This window comes from Giraffa tippelskirchi, chromosome 4 (assembly GCF_054371585.1).
Source record: "Giraffa tippelskirchi isolate mGirTip1 chromosome 4, T2T-mGirTip1v1.2.pri, whole genome shotgun sequence".
NCBI classification, from domain to species: Eukaryota; Metazoa; Chordata; class Mammalia; order Artiodactyla; family Giraffidae; genus Giraffa; species Giraffa tippelskirchi.
The window spans coordinates 131,325,437-131,341,576 of NC_137278.1; the positions used below are offsets into that span (position 1 = coordinate 131,325,437).

At 41.1% G+C, this 16,140-nt stretch overlaps 1 protein-coding gene across 15 annotated transcripts in view; it reads left to right on the forward strand.

The window, feature by feature from the left end:
* Window positions 1–10,110, forward strand: part of CERS5 (ceramide synthase 5) — a 28,329-nt gene extending 18,219 nt beyond the window's left edge. For 4 of the 15 annotated variants that reach the window (XM_081592578.1, XM_081592579.1, XM_081592577.1 and 1 more), the window contains 9 exons: window positions 89–219; window positions 910–967; window positions 2,677–2,727; window positions 3,963–4,055; window positions 5,693–5,821; window positions 5,924–6,030; window positions 6,830–6,986; window positions 7,827–7,935; window positions 9,209–10,110. In XM_081592578.1, coding sequence (XP_081448704.1) covers window positions 89–219; window positions 910–967; window positions 2,677–2,727; window positions 3,963–4,055; window positions 5,693–5,821; window positions 5,924–6,030; window positions 6,830–6,986; window positions 7,827–7,935; window positions 9,209–9,216 — 843 coding nt within the window. In that variant the 3' untranslated portion in view covers window positions 9,217–10,110. Of the gene's footprint in view, window positions 1–88; window positions 220–909; window positions 968–2,676; window positions 2,728–3,962; window positions 4,056–5,692; window positions 5,822–5,923; window positions 6,031–6,829; window positions 6,987–7,462; window positions 7,464–7,826; window positions 7,936–9,208 lie in introns of all 15 variants that reach the window. The other 11 variants (XM_081592575.1, XM_081592576.1, XM_081592574.1 and 8 more) reach the window with 4 other exon arrangements.
* Window positions 10,111–16,140: the final 6,030 nt, after the last annotated feature.

The window sequence follows — 16,140 nt, forward strand, 5'->3', positions numbered from 1 at the left end:
CCCTCTGCCACTCAGCTTGTTGTAAAGGGCTTTAGTGAGAGAGGTGTGAAGAAAAAGCAATGTTCTGACTCTAGTCATACGTCTACAGTATCCTGATGAGAAAAGGCTGGAGGGTCTGTCAAAGCAACTAGACTGGGATGTCCGAAAAATCCAATGCTGGTTTCGCCATCGGAGGAATCAGGACAAGCCCCCAACGCTCACTAAATTTTGTGAAAGCATGTAGGTGTGCGGAAGGAGGTGGGGAGTGAGGAGAAGGGTGGGGTATGACTGGACTAAGGTTTTCTTTTTGGAAATCACTTCTGTTAGGATAACAGTCAATGGATGCAGAGGGCTAACTCTGTTATAGGCTGGAAAGAAGAGAACTGAAAGCCTGGTCACCCTTAGTTTCTTAGACATGCTTGCCCCTAAGCTAGCTGTAGTTGCATTTTTGTTCACCTTTCCCAAATAAATTGGGAATGAATTCCTCTACTTTCACTTACGTAGGTAGATATGCACACCCTTGTATACCTTGGTAGAGATAGTTCCAGCTTGCTATAAATTGGCATTTTAATAGGAAGCATCCCTTTTCTGGACATGCTGTAGTTCATTTCACTTGGTTTTTACTGATTATCCTCTGAACATCCAACACTATTTCTCATTGTCATGCAAAAAAAAAAAAACAACATAGGGCACTATCATCAGGGAGTCTGATATAGAAGAAAAGTTCACTGAAACCAGTATATACTTGTAGAAATCTATTTTTAAACAGAGGCTGGAAGATTTTTATCTCTTTGGCTTTTTAGGTAACAGCATATCATCAGTTTCTTACCAGTAACTGTGTTATTCCCAAATGTGCTATCTTGAATTCTTTAGCTCAGAGACTTTCTTTTGAGGAAATGTTTGTCTAACTTCTATTCTTCACCCATCTAGGTGGAGATTCACTTTTTATTTATGTATATTCTGCTACGGAATTAGATTTCTCTGGTCGGTAAGTCGGAACTTTCTCTGGTTCTCTGTTGGGTTCTAATCATTCGTGCATCCCTAAAGATAAGAATTAAATACCTTTAGAGCTTTGTCCTCTACTGCCTTTTGTTTTTTCTTTGTGATGCCTAGAGCCCAGGTTTATAAGCTAAATAGATTGTCTTCTGTTTGGGGCCTGACATCAGTAACCTCATGACTCTGTTTCTCCTTAAATAATGCTAATAATAATAGTACTAATTAAATCAACATAGTACATGATGGTTTACAAAGCACTTGACAAAAAGTCCTATTCTTGCAAGGAGGAGACAGTTACAGAAATGAAGTCAGTAACTCATTGAAGTAGGTATTATTCCTGCTTTGCAATTGATTATCAGTCAAAGAAGAATTTCAGGCTTTTTGATTCATGAGTCTTTTTTTTTCTTTTTCCTACTGTACCACAATATTTTCCTGTAAATGCATAATTGAAGTTTCAAAATATGTGAAACATAAGGAAGCAGGACTGAAGGAAGGGAATAGACAATTACACAATCATATTTAGAGATTTTAATGCTCTTAATAATTGACTAAATCACTAGACAAAATCACCGAGGATGTAGAAGGTTTAAATAACAGTCCAACCAGTTTGGCCTAATTGACATTTATAGGACACCACACCAGCAGCTGAAGGATATATATTATTTTCAAGTCCATGTAAAGGATCAACTAAGATAGATCATATGCTAGGCCATAAAATTAGTCTCAGCAAATTTTAAAATTTTGAAATCTTATCAAACATGTTCTCTGACCATAATGGAATTAAAACAGAAATCAATAATAATAAGACATCTAGAAAATATTTGTAAGTTAAACAACTTTTCTGAATAACCCAAAGATCAAATAAGAAATCACAAGGGAATTAGAAAATACTTTTAATTGAATGATGCTGAAAATACAACATACCAAAGTTTGTGGTATGCAGCTAAAGCATACTTTTGAGGAAATTTATAACTTTTAATTGTTTATATTAGAAAAGAAGAAAACTTTAAAATCAATGATTAAGTTTTCACTTTAAGATCCAGAAAAAGAAGAGCAAAATAAACCCAAAGTAAGTTAAAGGAAAGAAAGAAAAAAAAAAGCAAAAATTGATGGAGAAAATTACTAAAGCCAAAGGTTGGTTCTTTGAAAGTTTTAGTTAAAATTGATAAACCTTTAGAAAAAAACAAGAAAACAAATTATCAGTATCAGGGAGAAAAAGAGGCTATCACTGTAGGTCCTGTAGACATTGAAAAAATAGTAAGACCACATTATGAACAGTTTAATAGTAATAAATTCAACAACTTAGATGAAATGGACAACTCTCTTAAAGGACATAATTGAACTCCATTGGAGATGATTACTTTTGACTTTTGAATCTTTGGCACAGAGAGATCTCCTTTGGTTATTAAATGAAATCATTGTCTTCCTGCCTCCCAATTTCCTGTATATTCCAGGTTGTGATGTTTCCAAAAGCTATACTAGCACTCTCTTTGCTCTTGTGTACTGTTTCTCTCTTTGTAATAGCACTTTCTTGTTCTAGGAAAAAAGTCTATTGTTTATTTAACCTTTAAGGATCCCTAAATTCTGTCTAGAGGGGTTCCATTTTCTTTCCCATCTCTTTGCCCAAAGTATAGAGAGAAAGGGGTAGATGGGCCAGGGGGGAATTCTGAAGACTGACTTGGATTATTTGTTTTCTCTTAGTCACCTTGGTTCTGGGACACCCGACAGTGCTGGCACAGTTACCCTTATCAGGTAAAATCTGAGCCCTTCAAGACAGGGGCCTTGTGTGTGTGTGTGTAGGATGGGGTTGGAGAGAGTGCATCGCCAGTCCCAGGGCAGATGGCACATTCCCTTGAGATTCTTGAGGGATTAGGGACTGAGTATCTTGGAGTCATATGTTCACAGTATGTATTTTTGGGGTCCCCACAGCAGTGAAATCCAGTGATCTGTTTGTTCCAGATATTCACCCTAATTGGGCTGGAAAGAAAAGCAGCTTCCTGGCACTTAATGAGGTGCTTTCTGGTTCAGGTGTCCCTTTTGAATCCCAGAAGAGCATCTTGGTTCTAGTCTAAAGTAGAAAAATGTCAGGGGGTTGCTAACAGGGTGGAGGAAGGAAAGGCCTCAGTGTATTTAATCCCCTGAAAATTGCCCAGAATTCTAGACACACTGATTTGATTGTGGTGTGTGTGTGTGCGCGCGCGCGCTTAGTTGCTTAGTCATGTCTTTGTTAACCGTGAAAGTGAAAGTCACTCAGTCATGTCCAACTCTTTACGACCCCATGAACTATACAGTCCATGGAATTCTTCAGGCCAGAATACTGAAGTGGGTAGCCGTTCCCTTCTCCAGGGGATCTTCCCAACCCAGGGATCAAAACCCAGGTCTCCCACATTGCAGGTGGATTCTTTACCAGCCCAAAGAAGACTCGAGTTAGTAGCCTGTCCGTTCTCCAGCAGATCTTCCCAACCCAGGAATCGAACTGGGGTCTCCTGCATTGCAGACGGATTCTTTACCAGCTGAGCTATCAGGGAAACCTATCTGATCTCTAAAAGATGAGCCAAAGATGTGTATGGGCTTCCCAGGTGGTGCTAGTGGTAAAGAACCCACCTGCTAATGCAGGAGATATAAGAGACGTGGGTTCTATCCCTAGATTGGGAAGATCCCCTGGAGGAGGGCATGGCAACCCACTCCAGTATCCTTGCCTGGAGAATCCCATGGACAGAGGAGCCTGGCATGCTACAGTCCATAGGGTTGCAAAGACTTGGACACGACTGAAGTGATCTAGCACACAAAGATGCATATGTGGAAGGGAAGAGTTTTAAGTGTCAATACTAATCCAAAGTCTGTTAGCTGTTGCACATCTTGGAAGATGATGGAGAGGAAGAGTATTTAATAATTGGGGGTATGAGTTTGCTGACACAGAGAAAGTTGGGGACATGGAATGAGTCTTTGACTAGCTGGTGTCCTTACTAGTTCTTTTTCTCTTCCAGCCTCTCACAAGTGGGCTTTATTACTATTATATCATGGAATTGGCTTTCTATTGGTCTCTTATGTTTTCTCAGTTTACAGACATTAAAAGAAAGGTAAGGACTTTGGCTTCCTTAACACCCTGATTAATCGCACCCTCCTTTCCAGGAGCTACCATTATTGTCATTGTGATGGATTCTCTGTCCTGATTAGGACCACAAAAGAGGGTGAAAGTAGGTTCAATGGGACTTTTAGCTCTTTGTAATGTTTTCAGAAGTGAGACCTGACTAGTGAAGTATATTTGAGTCATTCAAGGCAGCCCAGGATGAAAACAGTTAACCAGCTAAGAAGCATACCCTTTTCTTTGTTTTTCCCCAAGGTTCTTACACATATAAAGCTCAAGAAGCTAGTCAAAACTTAGGGATAGCAAGGCCTGATCCAGGAATAGCTTCGATTCCAGAAAAACTTTTGCCATTAGTGACCCTTGTTCCTTCTCTGTTCTCTCTTCTTGGTGACCCCACTTACTTAAAGAATGTCAGTTGGAAGGGGTTTTAGATGCTTTAGTTTACCCTTTTCTTGCTGTTATTTAGGAAACAGATTCAGAGAAGTGAGTTGACTTGCCTACAGAATGGCAAAGTTGGAAATGACTTAAGTTTTTTATAAGTATACAGAAAGGACAGAATCTTCACCTTTTATTGGCATCCACCTGACATAATGCAGTTCCAGCAGCTCTAACCCTAATCTGTCACTAACTCATGGTTATCTTTGGTAAGGAAAATCAGGGTTAGCACTTGTGGGAATGGATTGACATTAATATGGGTTATTAGTTCTTGTGTAACCTAGAAGCATGCTGCATAATTTAAATGCCTTTCACCCTCCTTTGGTTACTCAGGACGGTTACACACCCTCCTATGGAGACATAAGTCTCCTTATTAAAATTTCATTTTAATACATGATACATATAAAAAGCTTTATAATATATATGTAGGTTCTAGCTCTTGAGTTGGGGATGAGTTCACAAGTACACATCTGTGTACTTGTGAACTCATCCCCAACTCAAGAGCTAGACATATTATTGTATCCATCCCTATGGAGAGCATAGACTTTATATCCTTGCTTCTCTGATGCAATTTACCTGCATCCTCCCACCCTCTGTCCCTCACTGGGCTGATTAGTATTAGATACGTGTAATACTCAGGTATTTAGAGATTTCTCAGGGTCTAACCTTGTTATTTGAATCCAAGAGGAAATTAGAGCTTTAAATCTGAGAGCAGGAAGTGCTTGTAGTAAGATGGACTATTTAGCATTTCTCTGAAATGTTTTAGAATAGCTTCTCCCCTCCACAAACCTCCCCTTTCTCTTAGGTCCCTTTGGTTGAAATTCCTTTCATCAATGCAGAAGAGTCTCAGACGCTCAAGGAATCTGAGATATCTAAGGCTTGTATGCCTGACTACCACCTCGGAAATTATCTCCAAGTATCAGCTAAGCATCTGACGTCTACATGTTCTGCAGTTACCAAAGAAAATTGCTCTTTTCTGTGTTTTGAGCTATAGATTGAGTGTAGACTATGGGTCAGTCACTGATGTAGAGAGTTTTGGGTGAAATGTTAGGCAGCTCCCTAGGGGAGAATTTAAACAAAATGGAACTTTTAAGGAGTGGGATGAGACCTCCGAGAACAGCGCAGGGCACTGAGTTGTGTAGCAGCTCTGCGGCCTTGCCTCTACCTGACTCTTCTCTTTGCGTTCCTTCCTAGGACTTTCTGATCATGTTTGTGCATCACCTGGCCACCATTGGGCTTATTACCTTCTCCTACATCAACAACATGGTTCGAGTGGGAACGCTGGTCTTGTGTCTACATGATGTCTCAGACTTCTTGCTGGAGGTAGACCCCTCAACGACTCTTTCCTCACTAGTCCTCTTTACTTTTCTTCCTATTTGAGAACTAGCTTTCTCCCCAATTCAATTCTTATCTTTCTTTCTCCAGGCAGCCAAGCTAGCCAATTATGCCAAGTACCAGCGTCTCTGTGACACCCTTTTTGTGATCTTCAGTGCTGTTTTTGTGGTGACTCGCCTAGGAATCTATCCATTCTGGTAAGTGTTAGGGCTGTGGAGCTGTGGTAAATATGTAACAATAAACTGGTCACCAGTTTAGGAAGCAGACACCAAGGTTCCCTAACCCTAAATATTGCTCTACTTTTTGTTTGACCTAACCTGACCTTTTATGGATTCTTAAAGGACCTCATTTCCCTTGTACAGTATTTCTAATGCAGTATGATGTAGACCGAGAGCATCCAACTCACTTAGCTGTGGCTCTCCTGACTCATCTCTAAGGAATAGTCCTCATTTTATGCCTAAGTAACTCCTTTACCTTCTTTTGCACTGATTATGGAATTGTCAGGCTTTTGCTTATTTTCCTGCTCTATACTCTCTCCCACCCTGACCACTCTCACTTCTACACTCACGACTTTATATTACAAGTCATTGATTGACTCTGTGGGTTGGAGATTTTCCTTAGTCTGGGGAATTGGCCATCAGCTGTCCTATATGTGCCTGAGGATCTGAATTATTCCTAGGATTATTGTTAAAATTGTTGTCCCAAATTTGTGATACTCTGCATATTTGGATTAGTAATGTGACTTAGTTGAAGTGATTAGTAATCTGACTTATTCTGTCAGTTGCTAAGAGTTCTATATCTTCCATTATTCCTAAAGATAGAAAACTCCATGGTCCCCTTTCTTTACTGTCTTCTCACTGTGCATGAATATCCCTGGAATTTCAACTGATAGAAGGTATGGGGTAAAAACACAAGGTTCTGCCTTCCAGGAAATTCAACTTCATCCCTATGTGTCTGGCTTTGACTCTAGACTGACCATTGACCTTCCTCTTTTAGGATCCTGAACACGACCCTCTTTGAGAGTTGGGAGATGATCGGCCCCTATCCCTCCTGGTGGCTTTTCAACGGCCTTCTCCTGGTCCTACAGGTTCTGCATGTCATCTGGTCCTACCTAATTGCACGAATTGCTTTCAAAGCCTTGATCCGAGGAAAGGTAAGGGTGAAAGATGGCTTCTTTCTTTGGGGTATTACCAAGCAAAAAGCCTAGGGCTCTAAGGTTTTCATCTTTTCTTTAAGTATGAGTGTTTAGCCATTTAAGACATGACTTAGATGTCATAGGCAGGATCTGCCTTCTTCCTGTCCCATAGGAATGACTTTTGTTAAATAATAACAGGATTAGGTTTTGGAGACCATTTCAACCATTACCTACCCCTTACCTACCTACATCATGGATTTTATATTTTTATTTTTAGCATGGAAGCCTTTTTTCAAAGGAAATCATATGCAGAGCTCCAAGATGTAAGGAAGTCATATGCAGAGTTCCAAGATATAAACTGTATAGAAGCCAAGATGTTAGATTGCCTAGGAGTGGTATGTTAATTCACAAGCCACCCCAAGATGGCCACACTGTGGTATTCAAGTTTATGTAAGGAATTAAATACCAGCCTCACATATTGTTGCATGAGGCAGGGTCTTAAGTGAGATAGGTTTTTAGAGTTTCAAATACCCACTTTACATCAAGAGCCCAAAAGCACAAAGAAAGGCGTCATTCTGTGATAAAACTCATAACTGAATTTTGCAAATTCTGAAGCAGTCAAACTGTGATTAGCCTGAGGGATTCAGCCTTCAGTAACATACAATCCCAAAGGGAGGGGCTCTGGTGGAGGATACAGACTCTAGGACAAAGGGATGGAATGTTTCCCAGGAATATATGATCTCTTGTGACACTGTTCCTTATGGCTTTAATTGGTTTCGAAACCTGCTTAGTGTGCCTGTGCATCTTGGTGTAGCTACTGGACATCTCTCTTTTCCCCCGCTTTTCTTCCCTGACCAGGTGGCCTATCCAGGAAGGATTAGACCCAGACTCTGTACTCTCCACTCTTTTCTCACCTCCTTCCTTTTTTCTATGCCTGGTGGGAGCTGGACAGTTTCATCTCTTGCATGTAAGTGTATCTGTGCTTCTAGTGTTCAGTGAAGCATGTCTATCTGAATGTGTTTCTCTTCCTTCCTGCTTTCCTTTCTGTTTCCCTGCATTGTATGGAGCATGCCTTCTCTCCTGACCTTGTGGGGCATTGTTGAATGGAGCTCAAGTTGCCAGATTCTTTTTCCTAAATTGAGGCAAGAGTAGAGTCTGCTCTTTTTTTTTTCCATTTCTGTTTTTCCCTTCCTTCCCACTCCCAATCCTCCTTTGTGAGCTTCCCTTTAGCTCAAATCTAACACACTGCCCTCTGGTGGAAATTTCCTGAAGATCAGATAATCAACTCATGATCTGGGTTCAGAGGTCAATAGCTATAATAAACCATAGAATCTTAGAGCTAACCAAAGCAAGTACCCCACCCTCTGGTAACAGCAATTGTAATATTGTTTCCTTATCACCTTCTCTTAGTTGCTTAAAAAAAAAAGCACACATTTATTATCCTTCAGTTCTGAAGGGCAAAAGCCTGACATAGGTCTCACTGGGTGTCTCTCCTTTTTACTTTTATGGTCCATGGTAGAAAATTTGAAATACTTTGCTTAGTATGCACGATAGTTTAGATTGGAAAACACTGCTTTAATCCAAATCCTTCATTTGAAAATATAGAATAAAAAACTGAGTTTGAAAGGTGAAGATTCATAGAGACTAGCATGATTGGGACTGGGATTCTTGTCTTGCTGACTGCCAGTCTGCTTTTCTTTTTACCATGTTGTATATCTTCAGGATACTAGAGAGGTAATCCTGTTACGAGAAAAGGGAAAAAATTAGAGAAACAAGTGTCATAGGATGTTAATATTTGAGCCCAGGAAGAGTAGAACAGCTGAAAAGACCCAATTGTGGATCAACTTTGGGGATATAGCAAAACTCTAGACAACCAAAACTGCAGTGGAACTGATGACGATAGCCCTGTATCGTTGTGTTGGCCTTTTCTCTTTTTGAGGTAGAAGAGAAAGGTATGTGAATGTTTTTAGCTCTTTTAGGCTGGTCCTGAAAGGTAAACTCCTCTACCAAGACAGCTACTTACTCCATTGAGAAAAGAATTAGAGATGATGAGAGAGAAACACAGAAAGCAGGCAGGTATTCATAAGTCTCTGTGGTCCCGATAGTATTTTGAGTCAGGTGCTACCAGAAGGTAGGCCAGATTGGAGACAGTGCCCAAACGTGGGCTCTGTGGGCTCTGTCTGACGATTCTAGAAGAGTGCTGTCCTTACCTTTCCTACCTTTGGCCCCATCCCTCCCAGGTGTCTAAGGATGATCGCAGTGATGTGGAGAGCAGCTCAGAGGAAGAAGATATAACCACCAGCACAAAAGGCCCCTGTGGCCGCAGCTCCAGCAATGGTGCCAATCGGGTGAATGGTCACATGGGAGGCAGCTACTGGGCTGAAGAGTAAGGCGGTTGGTATGGGGACTTTCGGACTTGTAGGGCCACTGGCAACCTACTCCTCTTGGGCCTCCCCACATCTACATTCCTGGGACTAGGGGGTGTGCAGGGCACTGAGGAGAATCAAAGAAGCAAATATTTTCACTTTTTAAAAAAAAAAACTCTGCCATTTCGTATTTAATAGCCTCCAGGTTCTTTCAGTAATGTTATTTGCTCTGTGTGTGCGCGTGCGTGTGTGTGTATGTGCGCGCCTGTGCATGTGCATTTGTGCATATGCGTGAGTCTCGTTACCTAGGTTGGGGCACATTTCTGGACTAGGGCCATTAGGCCTAGCCTGGTCTCCTCTGAACCCCCCTCAGTCCCAGATTTGGCTGCATCTTGAATTATGCTGTTTCCAGAGTGTCTCCTCCCTGGCTGCCCATGGCTCTTGAGCCCTGACCATCTGAATGGAGCAGCTGAGTTTAGCTCCACGTTTCTGCATTGTTTCTTCTTTGGAGCTGGAATATTTTGCATGATGTTGTGTGCAAACAGACAGCCATGAAATGGGTGGCCAGGATTGCTGTGGCCCCTAGCTAGATCCCCTTCCTGCCACCTGGTAGTGACAGGGACAGCTGCTGATACCCTGCTCTTTATTCAATGGTACGCAGGAAGTGGTGGGGGGAGCGGGTGAGCTGAGGGCTGGAGGACAACAGCCACTGGGTGAGCTGTTAACGGTTTATACTATTGTTTACTCTTCTGTGATTAAAAGTGCTTCAACCCTCATCTGCTGTCTCAACCTCTTTAGTGACTCTATCCCCAGTTCCCTGAATCCATAGTCTGATTAATAACTTTTTCAGGTCTGATTCTAGAGGCCATTGGACACCCAAGTTTTTCCTTTCTGTGCATATGCTAGAAAGAGAGTACCTGCATTTTAAGGCTTTATTTTAAGAAAAAATAAACAGGTGTAGTGATCATAAGAAAAAATACTGAGCAAATAAAAGCGTGTATATTGCCAAAGCAGCAAAGACTGGTTGAAGAGCTAAGACACCTGAGTATTTCCTGTATTTCCCATTTTATTGAATACAGAGACTGCCAGTTAACATCTTAAGATGGTGATAAGTGAGTCTAAACCAATGTTTTCTCTTTTAATTCTGGTTTCTCTTTTAGCCCATGGAGAAACAGTTTTCCTAATCTAGATTTTTCTGTAGTTGAGGTTTAAGGCCAAATTACCAATAGTAGTATTTATCTCTTAGAATATGTTCCATTTAGTGAATATTCAGATTATCAAAACATTTCCAGATGCTCTTGTGTACATTAAGACATATGGAATGCTTCATTGTTAAGGAGATGGATAGAAATGGAAAGAAATAGGTTATTGTAGGTTATTGTTCTAAGAATCAGATACTCATTTGATGTTCATTGACACTACTGGGATATTGACCCTACTAAATTTATCTGAGTGGCTGGATTTTAAAAAGACTTACTATATATAGCACAAGGGCAAATTAAGTTCTAAAAAATTTTATGTAGTTATTTAGTCAGAACTAGTCAGGAAGACCAAAATACTAAGGTCTTACATTTAGTTCCTCAACTTACCATATTGTTGAATAGTAATTGTGAAATATGAAAATGCTTTGGCAAGTCAGACAAGATATGTATGCCTTTTGAAGTTTGAACAATTGCTTTGTAAATATGATTGAATTAGTTAGCCCAGTTAATCTGACATGTGGTATAATTAAAATAATAATAGTTAACATATAGCTCTTTATTACATACCAGGTACGATATCGAGCACTTTACAGAGGATTAAAATACAGCAAAATAGGCTAACTTCACTAAATTCAAACACGTAGTAAAGAGTCAAACTCAGAGTCTCTATTCTTAATCACTATACTGTAACACTTCTCAAGACTTCATATAAAGAAGAATAGTTGTTGAAGAAACATCTAGCCAGAAGCATAGACTGATTAGAGTTAACTTTGGATGACTGAAGTGAGATTAGAGTCGGTTATAGGTACAGAAGGAGAAGGCGATGGCACCCCATTCCAGTACTCTTGCCTGGAAAATCCCATGGACGGAGGAGCCTGGTATGCTGCAGTCCATGGGGTCGCTAGGAGTCAGACACGACTGAGCGACTTCACTTTCACGCATTGGAGAAGGAAATGGCAACCCACTCCAGTGTTCTTGCCTGGAGAATCCCAGGGACGGGGGAGCCTGGTGGGCTGCCATCTGTGGGGTTGCACAGAGTCGGACACGACTGAAGCGACTTAGCAGCAGCAGCAGCAGCATAGGAACAGGGCTTGTTCTGAGCATATAGTTGGAATTGGAGGAAAGTGAGAGAGTGCTAGAGGGTTTGAATACAGAACTGGAAGATAATAGTGTTAACTGGGATGGCAAGGCTGTCATGAGGCCAGATTTATAGATGGCTTTGGAAGGTTTCATGCCTGAGAGCAAGTTAGATGCAAACACATCATCGCCACCCGAGAACTAGGAATGTTTATAAGAGAAGCAAGGCATTACCTCTCCTTTGTTGAATATAAAAGAATTTGAGAGACCTCTGGAGGTCCAGCCATTAAACTCCACGTTTCCACTGTAGGGGGTGTGGGTTCGATCCCTGGTCAGGGAACTATTTCCTATATGAAGTTTTAACTTTATTATTTACTGAAAAGATAACACATTTGTATAGTGCTTAACTGCTTTGAAGATGATTTCAAAACATCAAAAAGTGAACTTCAGAACACTTTGTAAAAGTAGGGATTATTATCCACATTCTATAACTGAGTGTTCGGATTGTACCTGGACCCTAAGTGGGAAGCTGCTATAAATTGGGAAGCCATACCAGGTCTTCCCCTGATAACTCAGTTGGTAAACAATCCGCCTGCAATGCAGGAGACCCTTGTTCGATTCCTGGGTTGGGAAGATCCACTGGAGAAGGGATACGCTACCCACTCCAATATTCTTGGGCTTCCCTTGTGGCTCAGCTGGTAAAGAATCCACCTGCAATGCGGGAAACCTGAGTTTGATCCCTGGGTTGGGAAGAGCCCCTGGAGAAGGGAAAGGCTACCCACTCCAGTATTCTGGCCTGGAGAATTCCATGGACTGTATAGTCCATGGGGTAGCAAGAGTCTGACACAACGACTTTCACTATGTAAACCTAAAAATATAATGGTGTGAAACAACCATTATAAACAACCATTTAAACAACCAGTTTATTATTTCTCATTGTTTGGTTGGTTTAATGAGCCCAGTTGGAAATACCTCATGTGGTTACAGTGAGATGGCAGCTGGGAATGGCGTAGTTTAGAGATTCAACTGAGCTGGATGTCGAAGATGATTTACTAGTCTGGCTAGAAGTTAATGCTGGCCATTCCCTAGGAACTGTCAGGGCTGTCAACTAATATACCTAAACATATCGTTCTATGCCTTGGGCTTTGCTCAAATGGTTGCATTGCATAATGTAGGAAGCAGAAGTCGGTAGGCCAGTTAGTGTTGATTGAGGGAATTCCCCGGCGGTCCAATGTTTAGGACTTGGTGCTTTCACTGTGGTGGCCCGGGTTTGATCCTTGGTTGGGGAATTAAGATCCCACAAGCCTTGCAGTGTGGCAAAAAAAAAAAAAAAAAAAAAAGAACGTTGACTGGAACTGGCACACATTACTTCCACTGTAACCTACTGATTGAAGTAGTCACAGGGACTACCTAGATACCAGGGAGTGCTGAGATAGATTCTACCTGTTGATGAAGGATTGGTGAGGTCACTGCAGAAGAGCATGGGGAAGGACTTCCCTGGTGGTCCAGTGGTTAAAAATCCATGTTCTAATGCAGGGAATGTAGGTTCAATCCCTGGTTGGGGACCTAACATCCCACATGCTGCAGGTCAGCTAAGCCCATGTGCCACAACTAAAGAGCCCAAGTGCCACAACTACTGAGCCCACTTCCTCTGAGCTCATGTTCCACAACAGGAGAAGCCCCTTGCACACCACAACTAGAGAAAGCCCATGTGCCAAAAATGAAGACCCAGTGCAGACAAAAATTTTTTTAAAAAGAGCATGGAGAATGGGAGGTGCAGTTGCAGTCACCTTTGAAAAATTCAGTCTGCCACAGTGATAAAACAGTCTCAGAAGTTGTTCAAAAAACACAAACACCTTAGATTGCCTGTTACGTATCATGAGCTTTCACAGTCCTAAAAATAATCATGAATGTAGTTAGTGGGTGGTAGTATGCTTATTTTAAACCAAGTTCTTCAGACTTTAGATCCAGTATGCCTACAGGAAGATGTTTTCACTTCAATGAAATATTTATCAAGTGCCTACTTGATGATAGGCACTGTGGCAGAGAAGCTAGAGACACAAAGATGAACAAGATCTGGTTTCTACTTTCAAAGAGCTCAGACACCAGTAAGGAAAGAAAAAAAAATGATACAATGTGATAGCAACTGTTCTAAATTGTTCTTGGCAAGGTGGGAGAAAACTTGAAAGTGGAGCTGGACCATTAAAGATGAGTAGAGCTTTGCCAGGAAAAGGAATAGGAAGGTATTATATTTAGGAGAGATGGGAGTATATGAAAGATATCAGTTCTGGTTGATATGAAATAACTTGAGACAAACATCTAGAAATGGTGGATAAACGAGGTGGTTTTTGGTTTTTTTCCCTTTAATGCACAGCTGAGCTTCTAAGAAAGTGACACACAAGATGCAAAGCAGTTGAAAACAGGAGCAGAAGGCAAAACACCTGATACAATTACTGAAGGAATAAAGACTTAGGTTTTAATGCTGACAAGAGACAAGACTGTGGCCCCATGCAGGAAGCTGAACTGCGACCTCGAGTTAAAGCAACAGCAAGAGGAGGGAACTATGAAAAATCCACGCAGTTGGCAAAGGGAGAAAGCAGAGATGTTTGAATGCTTTGGCTTGTAAGGTCAGGATGCTCTCGAGAATATTCTCAAATTCTGGGCCCACACTTCATGTGAATTTGAGAACATAAATGCATACTTCCTATATGGTCTGGGAAACATCCAACCCCCAACCCCATCCCCAGGTAAGAACTTGCAGGAAAACTGATCTCAGATTAATTATCTCTGAGCCTGTTTTGGGATGACCTGTCCATTGAGTTGGTGGTGCCATCCAACCATCTCATCCTCTGTCATCCCCTTCTCCTGCCCCCAATCCTTCCCAGCATTAGGGTCTTTTCCAATGAGTCAACTCTTCGGATGAGGTGGCCAAAGTACTGCAGTTTCAGCTTCAACATCAGTCCTTCCAATGAACACCCAGGGCTGATCTCCTTTAGGATGGATTGATTGGATCTCCTTGCAGTCCAAGGGACTCTCAAGAGTCACTTCCAACACCACAGTTCAAAAGCATCAATTCTTCAGCGCTCAGCTTTCTTCACTGTCCAACTCTCACATCCATACATGACCACTGGAAAAACCATAGCCTTGACTAGACAGACCTTTGTTGGCAAAGTAATGTCTCTGCTTTTAAATATGCTATCTATGTTGGTCATAACCTTCCTTCCAAGGAGTAAGTGTCTTTTATGCAGATGACACCACCCTTATGGCAGAAAGTGAAGAACTAAAGAGCCTCTTGATGAAAGTGAAAAGAGGAAAGTGAAAAAGTTGGCTTAAAGCTCAACATTCAGAAAACTAAGATCATGGCATCTGGTCCCATCACTTCATGGGAAATAGATGGGGAAACAGTGGAAACAGTGTCAGACTTTATTTTTTTGGGCTCCAACATCACCGCTGATGGTGATTGCAGCCATGAAATTAAAAGACGCTTACTCCTTGGAAGGAAGGTTATGACCAACCTAGATAGCATATTTAAGAGCAGAGACATTACTTTGCCAACAAAGGTCCGGGTTTGGGTAAACTCTGGGAGTTGGTGATGGACAGGGAGGCCTGGCATGCTGCGATTCATGGGGTCGCAAAGAGTCGGACACGACTGAGCGACTGAACTGAACTGTACATGATGATGCAGACAATGTTGGGGTTCTTACTAATACACTACCACCAACACCCGCCACCAAATAGAAAAGTTCCAAAAGATTATCTCAAGCCTATAGCACATATAACTAACAAAATACAAGTATCCAGAGTGTGTATAATTAAAGAAATGACAAGGACAACCCAATAGGAAGAAAAGGAGAGAGGGAAGGGAACAAAGGATATGAATAGGTAATTCCTAGAGAGTGAATATGCCAATGGATAATCAATAAAAAGGTGATCAACCTTACTAGAAATCAATGATACGTAAAATGAATAGAATCCACTTTACACCAACAGAATGAGGAAATGTTGCCAGTGTGAGTAACACTGACATAACTTTTGGAAAAACAACTTAATAACAAGTAAAGCTAGGTATCTTTTACAGAAACTAGAACAAGGAAACTAATTGCATTGCTGTTTAAAAGTGGGGAAAAAGTGGGAAGAGATCAGTGATCTTTCCACTAGAGAAATGGAATAAATTAATCTACTCATGTAATTGGAATATTATACAACAATTAAAATGAAGAGCTAAGTTTTCCTGTTAATATGGATGTGTAGTCCAAACCAAAAGGACATAGATATATTTATGTATGAATTTTCAAAAATGTTATTATAGGGAATTGTTTCATGTGGTTTTGGAGTCTGAGAAATCTCAGGATCTATAAGTCAGAAAGCTAGAGATCCATGAAGGCTATAGTTGATGGTATAGTTCCAATCTGAGTCCAAAAGCCTGAAAACTAGGAAAGCTGGTGGTGAAAGCTGCAGTCCAAGTGCATAGGCAGGGGAAGACAAATGTTCCAGCTCAAAGACAGTCAAGTAGAGTTCCCTCTTACT